At 52.1% G+C, this 17,824-nt stretch overlaps 2 protein-coding genes across 2 annotated transcripts; one reads left to right on the top strand and one right to left on the bottom strand.

Annotated features, from left to right (window-relative positions):
• Positions 1-6,314: 6,314 nt before the first annotated feature.
• Positions 6,315-9,149, bottom strand: PTRHD1 (peptidyl-tRNA hydrolase domain containing 1). Its single transcript, XM_064146625.1, has 2 exons — positions 8,843-9,149; positions 6,315-6,655 (listed from the first exon to the last, which is right to left on the bottom strand). The coding sequence occupies exons 1-2, from the start codon at positions 9,044-9,046 to the stop codon at positions 6,485-6,487; spliced, it is 375 nt and encodes a 124-aa protein (XP_064002695.1). The 5' UTR covers positions 9,047-9,149; the 3' UTR covers positions 6,315-6,484.
• CENPO (centromere protein O) lies at positions 9,141-17,333 on the top strand. Its single transcript, XM_064146624.1, has 7 exons — positions 9,141-9,397; positions 9,894-10,136; positions 10,839-11,008; positions 12,064-12,175; positions 13,827-14,086; positions 14,325-14,496; positions 16,068-17,333. Exons 2-7 carry the CDS (start codon positions 10,067-10,069, stop codon positions 16,190-16,192), a joined length of 909 nt encoding a protein of 302 aa, XP_064002694.1. The 5' UTR covers positions 9,141-9,397; positions 9,894-10,066; the 3' UTR covers positions 16,193-17,333.
• Positions 17,334-17,824: the final 491 nt, after the last annotated feature.

The raw sequence follows: 17,824 nt of genomic DNA, 5'->3' as shown, positions 1-17,824 counted from the left end.
TTTTTGATATCTCAACCCGCAGCCATTCTTCAGCTCGTAGTGTTTGGAGCAAAACAAAAGGGGGGGGGAGGGGTTTATTGGAGGGAGGGAGGGGGAGGCTGTTGGGGTTTTTTTTTTTCCCCCCCTCCCTTTTTTATCTTCTTTATCCCTTTTAGGTTTTTTTTCTCTTGTAAGCCCTCTTGGTTTTCCTTTTTCAGTCCCTTTACTCCCTTTCCCCTCTTCTTTTTCTCTCTTTTCTATTTTTTCCTTCCTCGTTTTTCTATTTTTTCCTTCCTCGTTTTTCTATTTTTTTCCTTCCTCGTTTTTCTATTTTTCCTCTTGTATTCCCTTTTCCTCTTTTCTTTTCCTTTTTTCCTCTTGTAATCCCTTTTCCTCCTTTCTTTTCCCTTTCCTCTCTTCTTTTTCTCCCTTTTCTCTTTTTTCCTTCCTTGCTTTTCCAGTTTTTCCCTTTGTAATCCCTTTTCCTCCTTTCTTTTCTCTTTCCCCTCCTTTTTCTCCCTTTTCTCTTTTTTCCTTCCTTGCTTTTCCAGTTTTTCCTCTTGTATTCCCTTTCCCCCCTTTCTTTTCCCTCTCCCCTCTTCTTTTTCTCCCTTTTCTCATTTTTCTTTCCTTGTTTTTCCATTTTTCTCTTGTATTCACTTTTCCTCCTTTCTTTTCCCTTTCCCCTCTTCTTTTTCTCCCTTTTCTCTTTTTTCCTTCCTTGTTTTTCCAGGTTTTCCTCTTGTATTCACTTTTCCTCCTTTCTTTTCCCTTTCCCCTCTTCTTTTTCTCCTTTTTCTCTTTTTTTTTCCTTATTTTTCCATTTTTTCATCTTGTATTCACTTTTCCTTTTTCTCTTTCCCTTTTCTCTTTTTCTCTTTCCCTTTTCTCTCCTTTTCCCTTTTTCATTTTTTTGTCCTTTCCCTCCCTTACTACTCTTCTTCTTTCCTCTTTTTTACCCATTTTTCTTCTTTATCTCTTATTTTCTTCCCTCCTTATTCCTTTTCCCCCTTTCCCTCCTTTTCCACTTTGTCTCTTTTCCTCCCATCCACTCCCTTTTCCCTCCTTTCCTGTTTTTTCTCCCTTTCCCTCATTTTCCCCTTTTTTCTTCTCATCCCCTCTTTTTCTCCTCTTTTCCTCTCTTCCCCCTTTTACTCCATTTTCCCTTTCTCTCCTTTCCCCCCCTTCCCTGCTTTTCTCCTCTTCTCTCTTTCCTCCTCCCTATCCCACTTTTTGCCTTTTATCTTATCTTTCCTTCCCCCCCTTTACTCCTTTTTGCCCTTTTCTCCTTTTTTTGCCTTTTCTCCTCTTTTTTTGCCCTCTTTTCTCCTCTGTCGCCCTCTTAACTTTTTTTTCCCCTCTCCTCCTTTTTTTTTTGCCCTCTTTTCTCCTCCTTTTTGCCCTCTTTTCATCATTTTTCTTCCTTTCCTTCCTTTCCCCTCCTTTTTGCCCTCTTTTCATCATTTTTCTTCCTTTCCTTCCTTTCCCCTCTTTTTTGCCCTCTTTTCATCATTTTTCTTCCTTTCCTTCCTTTCCCCTCCTTTTCATCATTTTTCTTCCTTTCCTTCCTTTCCCCTCCTTTTTGCCCTCTTTTCATCATTTTTCTTCCTTTCCTTCCTTTCCCCTCCTTTTTGCCCTCTTTTCATCATTTCTCTTCCTTTCCCCTCCTTTTTGCCCTCTTTTCATCATTTTTCTTCCTTTCCTTCCTTTCCCCTCCTTTTTGCCCTCTTTTCATCATTTTTCTTCCTTTCATTCCTTTCCCCTCCTTTTTGCCCTCTTTTCATCATTTTTCTTCCTTTCCTTCCTTTCCCCTCCTTTTTGCCCTCTTTTCATCATTTTTCTTCCTTTCCTTCCTTTCCCCTTTTTTTTGCCCTCTTTTCATCATTTTTCTTCCTTTCCTTCCTTTCCCCTCCTTTTTGCCCTCTTTTCATCATTTTTCTTCCTTTCCTTCCTTTCCCCCCTCTCTTTCCTCCTCCCCCCCTCCCTCTTTTCAGTTTCTTTTGTACCTTTCCCCCTTCCCCGTTTTTTTCCCTCCCGTGTGTCAGTTTCACTCTGGAACATCGCTGGGTGTCTGCGAGGCGCCGAGGCGGACCGAGTCGGTTTCTCGAGCCAAAATTACAGATGATTTCTTATTTTTGTAATCATTTTTGCTGGCTTCTTCAATCCGGAGGAAGGTTTCGGGAGGGGGGGGGGGGGGGGGGGGGGGGAGGGAGGGAGTGGGAGGGAGGGGATGCGGGGAGGGGGAGAAGGCAGCTGGAGGACTGCAGCGGCGGCAGGAGGAGGAGGAGGAAGAGCAAGCTCAGTTTCAGCTGGATCTGTCACTGATCACGTCTCGGCTCGGGGCACGGAAGGGGAGCGGCGCTGGATGCGGGTGGCAAACGCCGATATGGTTGCGGGGTTGTTGTTTTGGGTCTTTTCGGGTTGTTTTTTTTTATCCACGCTTAAACTAAACCCTTTGCTCCTCCCTGCTCCCCCTCCCCGACCCTCAGCCCCAGCTTGTGCGTACAATCAGCTTTTTCTAGCAATCGTGAGTTTGTCGGTTTTAAAGAGAAACAAGCAAACAAAAAAAAAAACCAAACCACCAACAACAAAAAAGGTGATTTAAAAAAAAAAAGAGAGAGAAAAAAAGACAAAAAAAAAGACAAAAAAAATCTTTTGACCCACTGGGGTTGTTGGTTTGTTGGTTTTTTTTTTTTTGGGGGGGGGTTGGGTTTGGGGTTTTTTTTCCATGTTTTATGCTGATTTCAAAGCCTCTGAGAGAAAAGGGGGAAGGGGTTTGTGTTGGGGAGGGTGGGGGAGGAAGGGGATTTTATTGTGTATAATACAACAGGAGGTAAAAGAAAGAAACACACACACACACACACAAATAAAAGACAAAACAGAGACAAGAAACCGTTTTTGGGGAGAGAAAAACGAAACAAACCAAACCCTGCAATAATTTTTAGGGGGGAGGGGGAGGGGGAAAGGATGGGAGGGGGAAGGGAGCTCTGTCAATTATTGTAGATAAAATTTTCTGATTAAATATTAAATAAAATTAAGCAGTCGGTTCCTTTCTGCTTTTGATTGTGTTTAACAGCTGAGGTAGCTTAAAACTATTTAAAAATAATAATAATAATAATAAAATAATAATAATAATTGAATTTTCTCTTGGGAGGTAGCTTTTCTTTTTAATCCTTCCCACTCACACTCCCCCTCAAGCCTCTCTCACTGTTAAACAGCTTCGAGTTGTGGAGGAATTTTGTTCTCTTTGAAAGGTGGGAGTTGATTCTGTGCTGAATTTTGAAGGGGTGGAAGGGGAAGGCCAGCTTATGGTGGCTTGAAAAGCTAAAAGTCACACTAGGGTATGGGGGAAAAAAATGGTGTGGTGTCTGTGACTGACACCTGCAGGAGTTAAAGATGATGGGAAGCAGCCCAGACAAAGTGGAGCTCCCAGCTGAGGTGATGCTGTCTCTGCGCCCGTGATGGGGGAGCTGGGGCAGGGGGTGTGGGGAGCTGGGGGATTGCCTTGTCACAGTATCACAGTATCACCAAGGTTGGAAGAGACCTCATAGATCATCAAGTCCAACCCTTTACCACAGAGCTCAAGGCCAGACCATGGCACCAAGTGCCACATCCAATCCTGCCTTGAACAGCTCCAGAGACGGCGACTCCACCACCTCCCCGGGCAGCCCATTCCAGTGTCCAATGACTCTCTCAGTGAGAACTTTCTCCTCACCTCAAGCCTAAATTTCCCCTGGCGTAGCTTGAGGCTGTGTCCTCTTGCACCAAGAACCTCCCACCTCACCACAGTTCATAGAATCATAGAATCAGGGATGGAAGGGACCACAAGGATCATCTAGTTCCAATCCCTCCTGCCATGGCCAGGGACACATCTTAAACCAATTTACATCTTACATCAATTTAGTATCTCACCTCACAATTTAGCATCTCACCCCAAAATTTAGCATCTCACCTCAGTTTACATCTTACCTCCGTTTTAGATCTTACCCCAAAATTAATTAGAACCAGGGAATGATTTAGGCTGGAAAAGACCTTTAAGATTGGCTCCAACCATTAACCCAGCACTGCCAGGGCACCACTAAAGCATGTCCCTCAGCACCTCAGCTACACAGCTTGGCAATGCCTCCAGGGATGGGGATTTCATCACTGCCCTGCGCAGCCTCTTCCAGGGCTTGACAACCCTTTCATGGAAGGAACTGTTCCTCAGGTCCAACCTAAACCTCCCCCTGGAACAACTTGAGGCTGTTCTGTCCTGTTGCATGTTCCTTGGGAGAAGTGACTGATCCCTACCTGGCTCCAGCCTCCTCTCAGGCCGTTGTAAAGAGTGAGGTGGTCTGTCCTGAGCCTCCTTTTCTCCAGGCTAAACAACCCCAGCTCCCTCAGCTGCTCCTCACAAGACTTGTGCTCTAGACCCTTCACCAGCTTGGCTGCTCTTCTTTGCATGCATTCCAGTCTCTCACTGTCCTTCTTGTAGTGAAGGGTCCAAAACTGAACTCAGAACTTGAGGTGCCAAATACTGCCAAGTACAGGGGGACAATCTTTGCCCTACTCCTGCTGGCCACACTATCACTGGGCCAAGCCAGGATGCTGTTGGCCTTCTTGGCCACCCGGGCATACTGCTGCCTCATCTCAACTAGTTGATGACCAGCACCCCCAGCTCCTTTTCTCCAGGCAACTTTCCAACTACTCTTCCCCAAGCCTGCAGCACTCATGGGGTTGTTGTGACCCAGGTGCAGAACCCAGCACTTCACAGTATCACAGTATCACAGTATCACCAAGGTTGGAAGAGACCTCATAGGTCATCAAGTCCAACCCTCTACCACAGAGCTCAAGGCTAGACCATGGCACCAAGTGCCACGTCCAATCCTGCCTTGAACAGCTCCAGGGACGGCGACTCCACCACCTCCCCGGGCAGCCCATTCCAGTGTCCAATGACTCTCTCAGGGAAGAACTTTCTCCTCACCTCCAGCCTAAATCTCCCCTGGCACAGCCTGAGGCTGTGTCCTCTCGTTCTGGTGCTGGCCACCTGAGAGAAGAGAGCAACCTCCTCCTGGCCACAACCTCCCCTCAGGTAGTTGTAGACAGCACTTGACCTTGTTAGATCTCATCTCACTGACCTCAGCCCACCCACCCAGCCTGCCCAGATCTCTCTGTAGAGCCCTCCCCACCCCCAGCAGGCTCAGCACTCCCACCCTACTTGGTGTCAGCTGCAAACCTGCAGAGGGTTTGCAGATTCCTTCCAGCAGATCACTGACAAAGCTATCAAAGAGAACAGGCCCCAGTACTGAGCCCTGGGGACCACCACTTGTGACTGGCCACCAGCTGTAGTTAACTCCTTTTACCATCACTGAGTCAACCCAGCCAGCTGTAGCTTACGTGTCAAGCCTGGTGACAGACTCCAGCTTCTCAAATCCCAAAGCCCTGCAGGTAAAAGATGGTGTCTGTGTGTCTGGCATGGTGGTTAGTCACTGGGCTGACCTCTGAGCGTAGCACTGGGGAGAGGGCAGCTGACCTGTGGTGACCCTGCATTACTAAGGGGCTTGGCAGGGAGGGAGGGCATGATGGCTGTGAAAACAGCTCAGGGACAGTTCTCTCATGTCTAGCAGGGACTGTGCAGGGGTTTGCTGCTCAGTGTTCCCCAGCACTGTGGCAGGGCTTTGGGGCACAGCAAGGAGTTGCTCTGTGCTCACCTTCTGTTCTGGAAAAGGGGAAACTGTTGGGGGGAAAGGGCAGACAGCAGAACTAGCAGCACAAGCAGGCCGGGAAGAGGTGGGGCACACGTGCTTCTAGCTGACAAGGCACTTTTTTTTCTGGCTGCAAGTGGCTCATCTCATCCATTTCTGCTGTAAAGGAGGCAGGGCGCAGCAGGACAAGGCCTGCAGCAATGCTGCCGCCTGCTGTTCGCAGAGACTCTGGCAGGCTGTCATCCTGTGCTGCAGTGGGGCTGAAACCACGGACAAACTGCCTCAGCACGAGTAAAACCATGGCCACATTTGCCTCACCGGTACAGGAGGAAAAAGGGACCTGGTGTGACACCACAGCCACAGGGCAAGGAGATGGGAGAGGCACTGGGACCAGGGCCACAGCAGCAGCAGCAGAACCAGCATTAAACCCATGAGGAGAACCAAACCCACCCAATGGCTGCACCTGGTCCTGCTTGCAGATCTCAGGCACGGGGAAACAGCCCTTGGAATGGACGGACAGACAGACAGACAAAATCAAGGGGAAAAGCATCCCCAAAAAGCAGCAGAGACATTCCTAAGTTTGCTGGTGGTGGCAGGGTGTGACCCATGAGCCCACTACAGGCGGACAGGAGGTTAAATTAACACAGTAACTGCACAGAGCAACATTTAATCCTGCCCACCAAAGAGCTGCTCCACACCAGGGGACAACCACCTGCTGCTCTCAGCATTAGCACAGCGCACCTGACACCCAGCAGCTTTCTGTCATCAGCCTGAGCTCAGCTCTGGCCCAGGAGCAGAAGGTTGCCCAGGCCTGTTCCTGCTTACTTGAGCAACTTCAATTTCTTCAGGTACTGGTGCACTTGGTCCTTCGGGTAGGGCCTGAGTGCCAGGCATGTGGTCATGTTATCAGGCTGCTCAGTCCACACTTCATGGTCAACGCTGTGCTGCTTCAGGGTCTCTGACAGCTCCGTCAGGGCAGCTTCATGTGGAGCCTGGGGAAGAAACAAAGTCTGGTCTGGGGTGGGAGGCAGTGCTGGGTACCCACAAGAAGCAACACAAGACAACTCATGCTGATGGTGGCCAAGGCTGCCCACTCAGGTATTACAATGGGCAGGCACAGAATCATAGAATCAGCCAGGTTGGAAGAGACCCCCAAGCTCATCCAGGCCAACCTAGCACCCAGCCCTATCCAATCAACCAGACCATGGCACTAAGTGCCTCAGCCAGGCTTGGCTTCAACACCTCCAGGCACGGTGACTCCACCACCTCCCTGGGCAGCCCATTCCAATGCCAATCACTCTCTCTGACAACAACTTCCTAACAACATCCAGCCTAGACCTCCCCTGACACAACTTCACACTCTGTCCCCTTCTTCTGTTGCTGCTTGCCTGGCAGAAGAGACCAACCCCACCTGGCAACTGCCTCCCTTCAGGGAGTTGCAGACAGCAATGAGCTCTGCCCTGAGCCTCCTCTTCTGCAGGCTGCACACCCCCAGCTCCCTCAGCCTCTCCTCACAGGGCTGTGCTCCAGGACCCTCACCAGCCTTGCTGCCCTTCTCTGGACACCTTCCAGCACCTCAACATCTCTCTTGAATTGAGGAGCCCAGAACTGGACACAGCACTCAAGCTGTGGCCTGACCAGTGCTGAGTCCAGGGGCAGAATAACCTCCCTTGTCCTACTGGCCACACTGCTCCTGATCCAGCCCAGGATGCCATTGGCTCTCTTGCCCACCTGGGCACACTGCTGCCTCATCTTCAGCTACTCTCTACCAGCACCCCCAGGTCCCTCCCTGCCTGGCTGCTCTCAGCCACTCAGTCCCCAGCCTGTAGTGCTGCTTGGGGTTGTTGTGGCCAAAGTGCAGAACCCTGCCCTTGGCCTTGTTCAATCTCATCCCATTGGCCTCTGCCCACCCATCCAGCCTGGCCAGGTCCCTCTGCAGGGCTCTCCTACCCTCCAACGGCTCTACAGCTGCTCCTAGCTTGGTGTCATCTGCAAAGTTACTGATGCTGGACTCAATCCCCTGGTCTGTACCAACAATAAAGATATAAAGTCCCCATACTTTATGTCTTACCCAAAAGACATTTTGTTCAAACAGGCCTAGGCTGCATCAGCAGCTCCTGCCAGCAACAGAACAGGGAATAAGGCTGTAAACCAACACAGGTTGTAAGCCTTCAAAAATGCAGGCATTTTTCCCCTGGAAAGCCTACCTGAATCAGGCAACGACTCTTCCAAACCCCACATCCTGACAGACACTGCCCTCATCAGTGCTCTGAACTTGCGAGGTGCCTCCAACAGCAGGATGAACCCAGAAAGCTGCCACAGCCTCAGGGAAGGGAGTGATCCACTCAAACACAGCCCTGTGAGGAGAGGCTGAGGGAGCTGGGGGTGTGCAGCCTGCAGAAGAGGAGGCTCAGGGCTGACCTCATTGCTTTCTGCAGCTACCTGAAGGGAGGCTGTAGCCAGGTGGGGTTGGGCTCTGCTGCCAGGCAAGCAGCAAGAGAAGAAGGGGACAGAGTGTGAAGTTGTGGCAGGGTAGGTCTAGGCTGGATGTTAGGAGGAAGTTGTTGTCAGAGAGAGTGATTGGCATTGGAATGGGCTGCCCAGGGAGGTGGTGGAGTCACCATCCCTTGAGATGTCCAAGACTGGACGGGGCACTCAGTGCCAAGGTCTAACTGATCGGATAGGCCGGACTGGAAGATCTTGGTTAGATAGGCTGGACTGAACGGACAGGCTGGATCGGCTGGACCGGAGCACCCTGGAGGTCTCTTCCCACCTGGCTGATGCTATGATTCCATGAATGCAGCAGGATGGGCCACCCCGACCCCGAGACCCACAGCTGCTCCCGCGGCCGCGGGAGCTCACAGAGGGTACCGGTAACTCCGAAGCCCAAGGCCGCACGACCACAGCGGAGGGCGATGCGCGGCCGCAGGGGCGGGGTTCGGGCCAAGCTGACTCGCGGAGCGAGGCGGGCGGCAGCACCCTCCAGAAGCGTGACAGAAAACGAGTCACAGCCGATCTCCTCCTCCCCATCCCCCGCGCCGGGCCCGGGCACCGCCCCGCAGCCGCCGCCGCAGCCCCGCAGCCGCCCGCGCCCCCCCCAGCGCCCCCCGGGGCCCACCTCAGAGCGGCTGCCGCCCCGCTCCCGGCCTGCCCCGCGGCTCCCGGCCCGCCCCGCGCACCTCCAGCACCACGGTGCGCATGGCGCCGCCCAGCTCCAGGTAGGCGCGGGTGTCGGGGTGCTGCCGGTGTGCGTGCGCGGCGGCCAGCGCGGCGTGGCAGCCCTGTGCCACCACGGCGCCCAGCGGCCACGACAGCGGCGGCCGGGTTAGATCCCCGCGCAACACCACGTACTGCACCAGCGCCGCCGCCCCGGCTGCCGCCATGCTGCTGTACGGCTGCGCACAGCCCGCTGGGAGGTGCGGCCCTCGCGTGGCGCCGCCATGTCGCTGTACGGCAAAAGCGCCGGAAATGGCGTCAGGGGAGGTGACGTCACGTCCCCCTGGCGGCGGCGCGCCGTTTGAGCGCCGGAGCCGCTGGGGAGCAGGCCTCAGCCCCTGGGCGGCTTCCCCTCGCACCCTCTGCCGTGGAGACCTCCGCCCGCCCACCGACCCGCCCGGGCGTGGAGAGTTTCGGTGCCTCCCTGCCACCCTCTCCGGCGTCCTGGTGCCTCTTCGGGCTCGTCCTGCCGGTAGAGGCTGGTGAATAGCTCTGCCCCGCCCCTGGAAGCACCTCAGGTAAGGCTGAATGGAGCTCTGAGTAACCCGATCTAGCTGAAGGGAGAATCATAGAATCAACCAGGCTGGAAGAGAGCTCCAAGCTCAGCCAGCCCAACCTAGCACCCAGCCCTGGCCAAGCAACCAGACCATGGCACTAAGTGCCTCAGCCAGGCTTGGCTTCAACACCTCCAGGCACAGAGACTCCACCACCTCCCTGGGCAGCCCATTCCAGTGCCAATCACTCTCTCTGACAACAACTTCCTAACAACATCCAGCCTAGACCTGCCCTGCCACAACTTGACACTCTGTCCCCTTCTTCTCTTGCTGCTTGCCTGGCAGCAGAGCCCAACCCCACCTGGCTACAGCCTCCCCTCAGGGAGCTGCAGACAGCAATGAGCTCTGCCCTGAGCCTCCTCTGCTGCAGGCTGCACACCCCCAGCTCCCTCAGCCTCTCCTCATAATGATGCCAGATGTTGCCTCGTAGCAAATGATGGGATGCCATGTGTCTTTGCAGGTCGTTTGGATTGTAGCTGCCTGGGGCTAGTACAGGTGCTAGCCCTGCCTGTGGTGCTTCTCGGAGTCCCATTGCAGCAGCAGCAGCAGGAAGAAGGAGGTTCCCTGAGGCAGAGCTGTCATTGTGCCCACGTCACTGCTGCCTGAGGGACAAATCCTGACTGGGGAGAGACGATGTCTGCCTTCTTGCACAGGGGAGAGTGGCTAGGGAAGATGGAGGAAGGCAGAGCAGACACGTGGGATGGTAAGAAGCTGCCTGGGTTGCAGGCTGTGGGACATCCAGTGCAAAGCATGTCCTCCTGCAGAAGTCAGTTGGAAAGATGTTTGAGGCCAGAAGTGACTTCCCTGATATGGGAAAAGGGCTACAGAACATAGAGTGTGGAAACCTAGTTAAATCAGTGACTATGTGAGCACTGACATTAGGCAGCATCAATCAGATAAACACAACGTGGGGGAGGTTAAGCTTGAGAGGGTCTTGAAACACTCTCATGGAGAAGAAGAAGAAGAATAATACTGTATTCAAAGATTTGGAAACTCCAGCCAAGAGTGTGACCCACAACTGATGCCAGGTGGACGAAAGGTAGAGAGGTCAGACTGAGGAAGACCTCCCAAAGACCCCAAAAGACGACCACCAGGTGGCAACGAGCATGGAAATGAGTTCCAGGAACTGACTGTAAGAGCTCCACCTATTCCAAGAAGTGATTGCAATAACCCTACCCCTGCACTGAATAGGCATGATTTTGTAGCATTAATATTCTACCTGAACCAGGTGAAGGTGTGCAGGGGCTTTGAGGAGGACCTCCCCTTGTCATGTCTTTCCTGCTAACACTGTGTTGTGAGGTCTCATTTTCCTTGAGTCAAACCCACCCTGGATTTGGGTGCTGCAGGGCAGACCTCTGATCATCACAGCCTGCATTTTTGACCTGTCCTGCTTTTTTCCTCTCAGGGGTGTTCACCCACCTGGAAATGCTGGAGGCACAGGCACACGAGGCAGGCAGGAGGCAAGAGGAAAGGCAGCAGCAAGAAGAGAAGCTGGCCAGCTTGAAAGAGAGGGTGGAGGAGCTGAGAATGCAGAGGGATCAACTGCGGGCTAAAGTGGATCTGCAGCAAAAAAAGGTGAGAAGGGGCTGGCTGCAAAGACCTGGCTCTCAGAGGGTAGATTTACTGAGAGCCAGCTGGAAAGAGAGTGTGGAGGAGCTAAGAGTCCAGAGGGATGAACTGTGGGCTAAAGTGGATCTGCAGCAAAAAAAGGTGAGAAGGGGCTGGCTGCAAAGACCTGGCTCTCAGAGGGTAGATTTACTGAGAGCCAGCTGGAAAGAGAGTGTGGAGGAGCTAAGAGTCCAGAGGGATGAACTGTGGGCTAAAGTGGATCTGCAGCAAAAAAAGGAGAAGGGGCTGGCTGCAAAGACCTGGCTCTCAGAGGGTAGATTTACTGAAGGCCATCTGGAGAGAGAGGGTGGAGGAGCTAAGAATGCAGAGGGATGAACTGTGGGCTAAAGTGGATCTGCAGCAAAAAAAGGTGAGAAGGGGCTGGCTGCAAAGACCTGGCTCTCAGAGGGTAGATTTACTGAGAGCCAGCTGGAAAGAGAGTGTGGAGGAGCTAAGAGTCCAGAGGGATGAACTGTGGGCTAAAGTGGATCTGCAGCAAAAAAAGGAGAAGGGGCTGACTGCAAAGACCTGGCTCTCAGAGGGTAGATTTACTGAGGGCCAGCTGGAAAGAGAGTGTGGAGGAGCTAAGAATCCAGAGGGATGAACTGTGGGCTAAAGTGGATCTGCAGCAAAAAAAGGTGAGAAGGGGCTGGCTGCAAAGACCTGGCTCTCAGAGGGTAGATTTACTGAGGGTGTTGACAGAGGGTCAGCTGTTGGTTTTCATTTTCTTTGTTTAAGTGACATACAATCCAGCTGTCACCTTTCTTCAGTGTGGCCTGGTCCTAAACAGCTACATCTACTTGCTTGGGAGCTGTGTGGCTGTTTCTGAAGTGTTTTCTTCAGCTTTTCCTCTCCTTTTCTGCATCATTTCTCCCCTTTTCTGCTTCATTTCTCCTCTGTTCTGCTTGAAACAACCTGGCTCTGAGAAAAGGGAGGTGGTGTTTCTCTGTACCCTGACTATGTTCCCTGCAGGTGACATATTTGAGTGATTGCTGAATTCTCTTCTCTTCTGGCTTTTGTAGCAAAGTGGGAAAGAAGGAATTGTGTCAGATGCAGCAGAGCCCAGTGCTGGGGCTGTGCTGGAGTGGAAGATAAGAAGCATTAAGGGCATGCTGCAGATCTTTTACCTCACAGGTAATGCCTCCAGATTTGTGCCTGTTCTGCCATCAGCTGCACTGCTGAGGGGCTGTATTTTGGAGAATGAGTCTGATATGAAATGTAGCTTCCCTGGTAACCTTCCTGCTGAGACCCTGGGAGTGCTGGAATTGCTTTCCTTCTCCCAGGGCACCCTCTTAACCCTGGTGTGTTGAAGCCATGTTTGAAATGGGCACTGTAGTTCAGTTACTGGGAATTCAAGATACCATTAAGCTGCTTGAATTGGTTTCCCTCTCTACTCTGCCCTAGTGGAGTCCAGTTCTGGTCTCCCCAGCTCAAGAGAGACAGGGAACTACTGAAGAAAGTCCAGCAGAGGCTACAAAGGTGCTGAGGGGATTGGAGCATCTCTGTGAGGAAAAGCTGAGAAACCTGGGGCTGCTTAGCCTGGAGAGGAGCAACTTTGAGAAGGGATCTTCTCAATGCTGATCAATAGCTGAAGAGTGGAGGCCAAGAGGATGGAGTCAGACTCTTTTCAGTGGTGCCCAGCAACAGGGCAAGGGGCAATGGCCATGAAGTGGCACTCAGGAGGTTCTGTCTGAACATGAGGAAAAAATGTCTTTCCTGTGGGGTGCTGGAGCCCTGGACCAGGCTGCTCAGAGAGGTTGTGGAGTCTTCTTCTCTGGAGAGATCCCAAACCTGCTTGGGTATGATCCTGCTCTGGGTGACTCTGCTTTGACTGGATGATCCCCAGAGATTCCTTCCAACCCTGATCACGCAGGGATTCTGTGATTCTGTTACAGATCACTTGTTAAAAAGTTGCTCAGTTTTATGTCCCTAAACTTTCTGGAGCCTCTAACCCCCCTGGGAGCTCCCTGAGTTAGTGTGGTCCCTATGGCAGTCTGAGATGTCCCAGCAAAGATGTTCTGCAGTGACCAGCACTGAGTAAACCCTCTGGGTTTGGCTGGAGTGTGTCCAAAGAAGGGCAAAGGGTCTAGAACACAGGTCCTCTGGGGACCAACTGAGGGAATGGGATCGTTTAGCCTGGAAACAAGGATGCTCAGGGGAAGACCTCCTCATGCTCCACAACTGCCTGAAAGGAGGTTGTAGCAAGGTGGGGATCGTAGCAAGGTGGGGTTGGTCTTTTCTCCCTATGAACAAGCAACAGAACAAAAGGAAACAGCCTCAAGTTGTGCCATGGAAGGTTTAGGGTGGACATGATTCTATGATTCTATGAGGAGCCAGGTGGGGTTGGTCTCTTCTGCCAGGCAAGCAGCAAGAAAAGGGGACAGAGTGTCAAGTTGTGCCAGGGCAGGTCTAGGCTGGATGTTAGGAGGAAGTTGTTGGCAGAGAGAGTGATTGGCATTGGAATGGGCTGCCCAGGGAGGTGGTGGAGTCTCTGTGCCTGGAGGTGTTGAAGCCAAGCCTGGATGAGGCACTTGGTGCCATGGTCTGGTTGGTTGGGCAGGGCTGGGTGCTAGGTTGGGCTGGATGAGCTTGGAGCTCTTTTCCAACCTGCTTGATTCTCTGACAGTGATGGAGTCACCATTCTTGGAGGGCTGTAAAAGCCCTGCAGCTGTGGTGCTGAGGGACATGGTTTAGCAGTGCCCTGTCAGTGCTGGCTTAGTGTTGGACTGGATGCTCTCGGAGGTCTCTTGCAGTCAGAGTGACTGTGTGGTTCTCTGCACCCAAGGCATCAGCGGGAAGCTGACCAAGCGGGGAGTGTGTTTCTCCATCAGCACAGCTTATGAGGGCACCTACTTGGATTCCTACTATCTGGACCTTCTCACCAAGCCAGCAGTGCGGATTCACCGCCACTCTGTCCCCATCTTCATCCCCCTGGAGCAGATCTCCAAGAGGTACCTGCAGACGGACATCAGGCGCTTCTTGTCCGTCCTGTCTGACCACCTCAACGCTTACGCCGGGAGGAAGTACCAGGCAGACCAGTTACAGGTACCAGTGCTCACAGCAGGGCTCCTCAACCATCCTGTGCCCCCTGTGGTACCAAGTGGCAGGAGTCTCCAAAGGGCTGTGTGGAGACTTAGTGGTTTGCTCTGAAGTTCTCATGATTCCCATTCCCAGAACTTCATCAGTTACTGTGTGAAGATAAACCTAGGTTGGGGATGAGAGCTCTCTCACTTGGGGAGCTCTCAGCTAACTTCATGTTTCAGAGCTGTCTTTGTTTCTTCAGGAACACTTTTCAGACCAACTTGAAGGAAGCTTGCAGAGGAACTCCCTGTGCAACCTGCTGGTCTTTAACTACAAGATGCCAAGTGAGGACAAGACCTTTCCCTTCAGCGCCAGGCTGATCTACGGAGATCTCTGTTGCAGCCTCCCCACCGAGGTCATTGTTTCCTGCACAGGTAGGTGAACAGTGCAGAGGTCTGCCTGGGGGTGTGGAGTGTTCAGACACTGTAGTGGATCTGCAGATAGATGAGGTTTCCTTCTAGATTCCTTCAGAAGCTCCTTGCCCATCCAATCTGGCTCAGGGGTGACCTCATTGCTGTCTACAACTACCTGAAGGGAGGCAATAGCCAGGTGGGGTTGGGCTCTTCTGCCAGGCAAGCAGCAAGAGAAGAAGGGGACAGAGTGTCAAGTTGTGGCAGGGGAGGTATTGGCTGGATGTGAGGAGGAAGTTGTTGGCAGAGAAGAGTGATTGGCATTGGAATGGGCTGCCCAGGGAGGTGGTGGAGTTGCCATCCCTGGAGGTGTTGAAGTCAAGCCTGTCTGGGGCACTTGGTGCTATGGTCTGGTTGATTGGCCCAGGCTGGGTGCTAGGTTGGGCTGGATGAGCTTGGAGGTCTCTTCCAACCTGGTTGATTCTGTGGCACTCAGTGTTTGGGTCTTCTCCAGGCTGCACACCCCCAGCTCCCTCAGCCTCTCCTCACAGGGCTGTGCTCCAGGCCCCTCAACAGCTTTGTTGCCCTTCTCTGGACACCTTCCAGTATCTCAATATATCTCTTGAATTTAGGGGCCCAGAACTGGACACAGCACTCAAGCTGTGGCCTAAGTAGTGCTGAGTGCAGCCCTAACATTATGGCATGGCACAGTCCTGGACCTAACTGCTTGCTGCAACTGCCAAGCTGGGAGTCGTGCTCTCGTTTGCCTTCTCATGTTCCCAGCTCTGGGTGGGAGGGGCTGTGGAGCATGTGGACCGTGGTGCAGCTAGATGGAGCTCCGAGCAGAGCTGGGATGAAGTCTCCTCTCTGTTGTCAGTCATGGTCCAAGCCTCGGGAGACCTGCTTTTCTAGAACTCCCTAAAAGGAGGTTGGAGTGAGGTGGGGGTTGGTCCCTTCTCCCAAGTCATAAGTGATATCTCGAAAGGAATTATCCTCAGGTTGTGCCAGAGGAGGTCTCAGCTGGGCACGAGGAACAGTTTCTTCCTCAAAACAGTTGTCAAGCCCTGAAGCAGGCTGCTTAGGAAAGTAGTGAAGTCTCCATCCCTAGAGAGACTTAAAAGCCACGTAAATGTGGTGCTGAGGAACATGGTTTTGTGGTGGCCTGGTGATGCTGGACTCAATGACTGTAAAGGTCTCTTCCAACCTGAACCATTCTGTAGTTCTTGATTTGCAGTTGGGCTGCAGGAGGTGCCATGAATTGTACCAACATTTCCCCTCTCATCTCTTGATGAAGGGTGGTGTAGTTCTGTCTCTGCTCACAAATTTCAGTGTCTTTTGAGATAAGATAACAACCAGGTGGCAGAGGCCCCCCACATTTTGTTGTCCTCTCCCTTCAGTGGTGGATGCTTCTTAAGGCACTTGTGCTCTGCAGCCATCAAAACCCATGTGGGAGCTGCAGGACATGAAAGGTTAGGAAGGAGGGAGAAGGGTTATGAGAAATAGAACTCCCAGGGGGCAAGAGAGGAATGAGAAGCAAATAATTTCCTGCTGCCAACATGATTTTTCTTTCTTCACTCAACCATTTCTCCCACCAGTGAAGCCTCATGAGTCTCTAGAGGAGACAGCAGCAGCTCACTCTGAGCTGTTTCGCCACACAGCCCTGCACAAAGTCTTCTGCACCTTCAGAAGTGCTGAAGAAAAGGTGGATGGAGCACCCTGAACCACCCTGGCTGTCCCCAGCTGCCCTGCCTGCAGGGAATGATCTCAAGCTGCAGATGTTTTCCATGGACTGCAGCATTGCTGCTGCTGGGAAATCCCCCTGAGGAGTGCCCAGCCTCGTTTGGATCTCCAGAGAGATGTTTCCTTGTGTCCTTCTGGTGCCTGTTTTTGCAGGTAATCTTTCCTTGGTGGTGTTGCTGCTGCCTTCAGCTGTGGTTGGTGCTGCAGAAACATCTGGCATTTGGAATCAGAAACTATATTAGAGCTCCCAAGAGCTCAAGGTCACTGCTTTAAGAGCAATGCCCTGTGGGTCAACACTGTGCACTCGTCCGGTGCACCTCAGAAAGAGGGGAGCAAGCACCTCGGGGTGAGCTCCCAGCCCCATCCTCTCCTCCCAGCTCCATGAGTAATCCATGTTCTGCTTACTAGAGGACTTCACATTAGAAGGTGGCAGGGCTTGAGGGACAGAAGGGAGGTTTAACTGTTGCCAGCAGCAGCCTCTGGAGGCTGTGTTAAACCTCTCCAGCCACAAACACTGAACTATCCAAACAATTTCAACCAGCAGCAGCTTTACACCTCCCATTTCCTTCCCTTCAGGGGCAGCTTTGCTGGTGTCCCCTTGTGCTTTTAAGTCTTAAAGTTGCTGTTCCATCACAGTGCCTTAAAAATCCTTTCATAAAAGCTCTTTATTACTGAAAGGATGGTGTTTAAAAAGCCTCTTTCTGACTTTTAGCTGTGTAACATGGTTTAGATGACAACATTTTCTCCTGTCTCGCTTTTCTTGCTGCTTTATCACAGTGGGGCTGGCCTACAAGCACTTTACAATGGTTTCAATTGTTTCTGTAATCATTAGAGCTCCTCATCCTAGCCAATCTGTTTAAGGGTAACCTGCAGCTGTCAAATTGGAGCTCCAGGTAGTGATTCCTGCCCCTAATATTCAGAGTTTCTCACAGAGGGGAAGGCTCAGGGGGCTGACACCTCCACAGCTCATGGTACTCGTGAGGTTTCACAGGGTGGGCCTTCCCTTGCTGTCTGGTGTTTGGAGAGCCTTGGTCTTTTGAGTATCTGATCCTGATGCAAGTCACTGCCTAAAAAAGCTCAGATGTGGCTCATTAAAAGACAATTTTCATCGTCATTCATAATTTTTAATTCTGTGGTTGTCTTTCCTTCAGAGAAAAACGTTTGGAAAGCAATAAATGAGAGAGTACTGCTGGCTGCCCTGCTGAGCCCCAGCTTGGGAGAGGAGTGAATCCCTCCACAGGGAGGTGCTCAGCTCAGCTCCAAAGCCAGCATCCTCTCACAAGGGTGGGCAAACCCTTCTCACTTTCTCATTTGGGGGTTAGACTCGATGATCTAGGAGCAGGTGAGCTGTTGGAAGGTAGGGGAGCCCTGCAGAGGGACCTAGACAGGCAGGATGGGTGGGCTGAGGTCAATGGGATGAGATTGAACAAGGCCAAGTGCAGGGTTCTACACTTTGGCCACAACAACCCCAAGCAGCACTACAGGCTGGGGACTGAGTGGCTGAGAGCAGCCAGGCAGGGAGGGACCTGGGGGTGCTGGTAGAGAGTAGCTGAAGATGAGGCAGCAGTGTGCTCAGGTGGGCAGGAGAGCCAATGGCATCCTGGGCTGCATC

Source organism: Pogoniulus pusillus, chromosome 7 (assembly GCF_015220805.1).
Source record: "Pogoniulus pusillus isolate bPogPus1 chromosome 7, bPogPus1.pri, whole genome shotgun sequence".
Lineage (NCBI taxonomy): Eukaryota > Metazoa > Chordata > Aves > Piciformes > Lybiidae > Pogoniulus > Pogoniulus pusillus.
The sequence above is the reverse complement of the archived record's forward strand: the minus strand, read 5'-3'. Positions and strand labels throughout refer to the sequence as shown.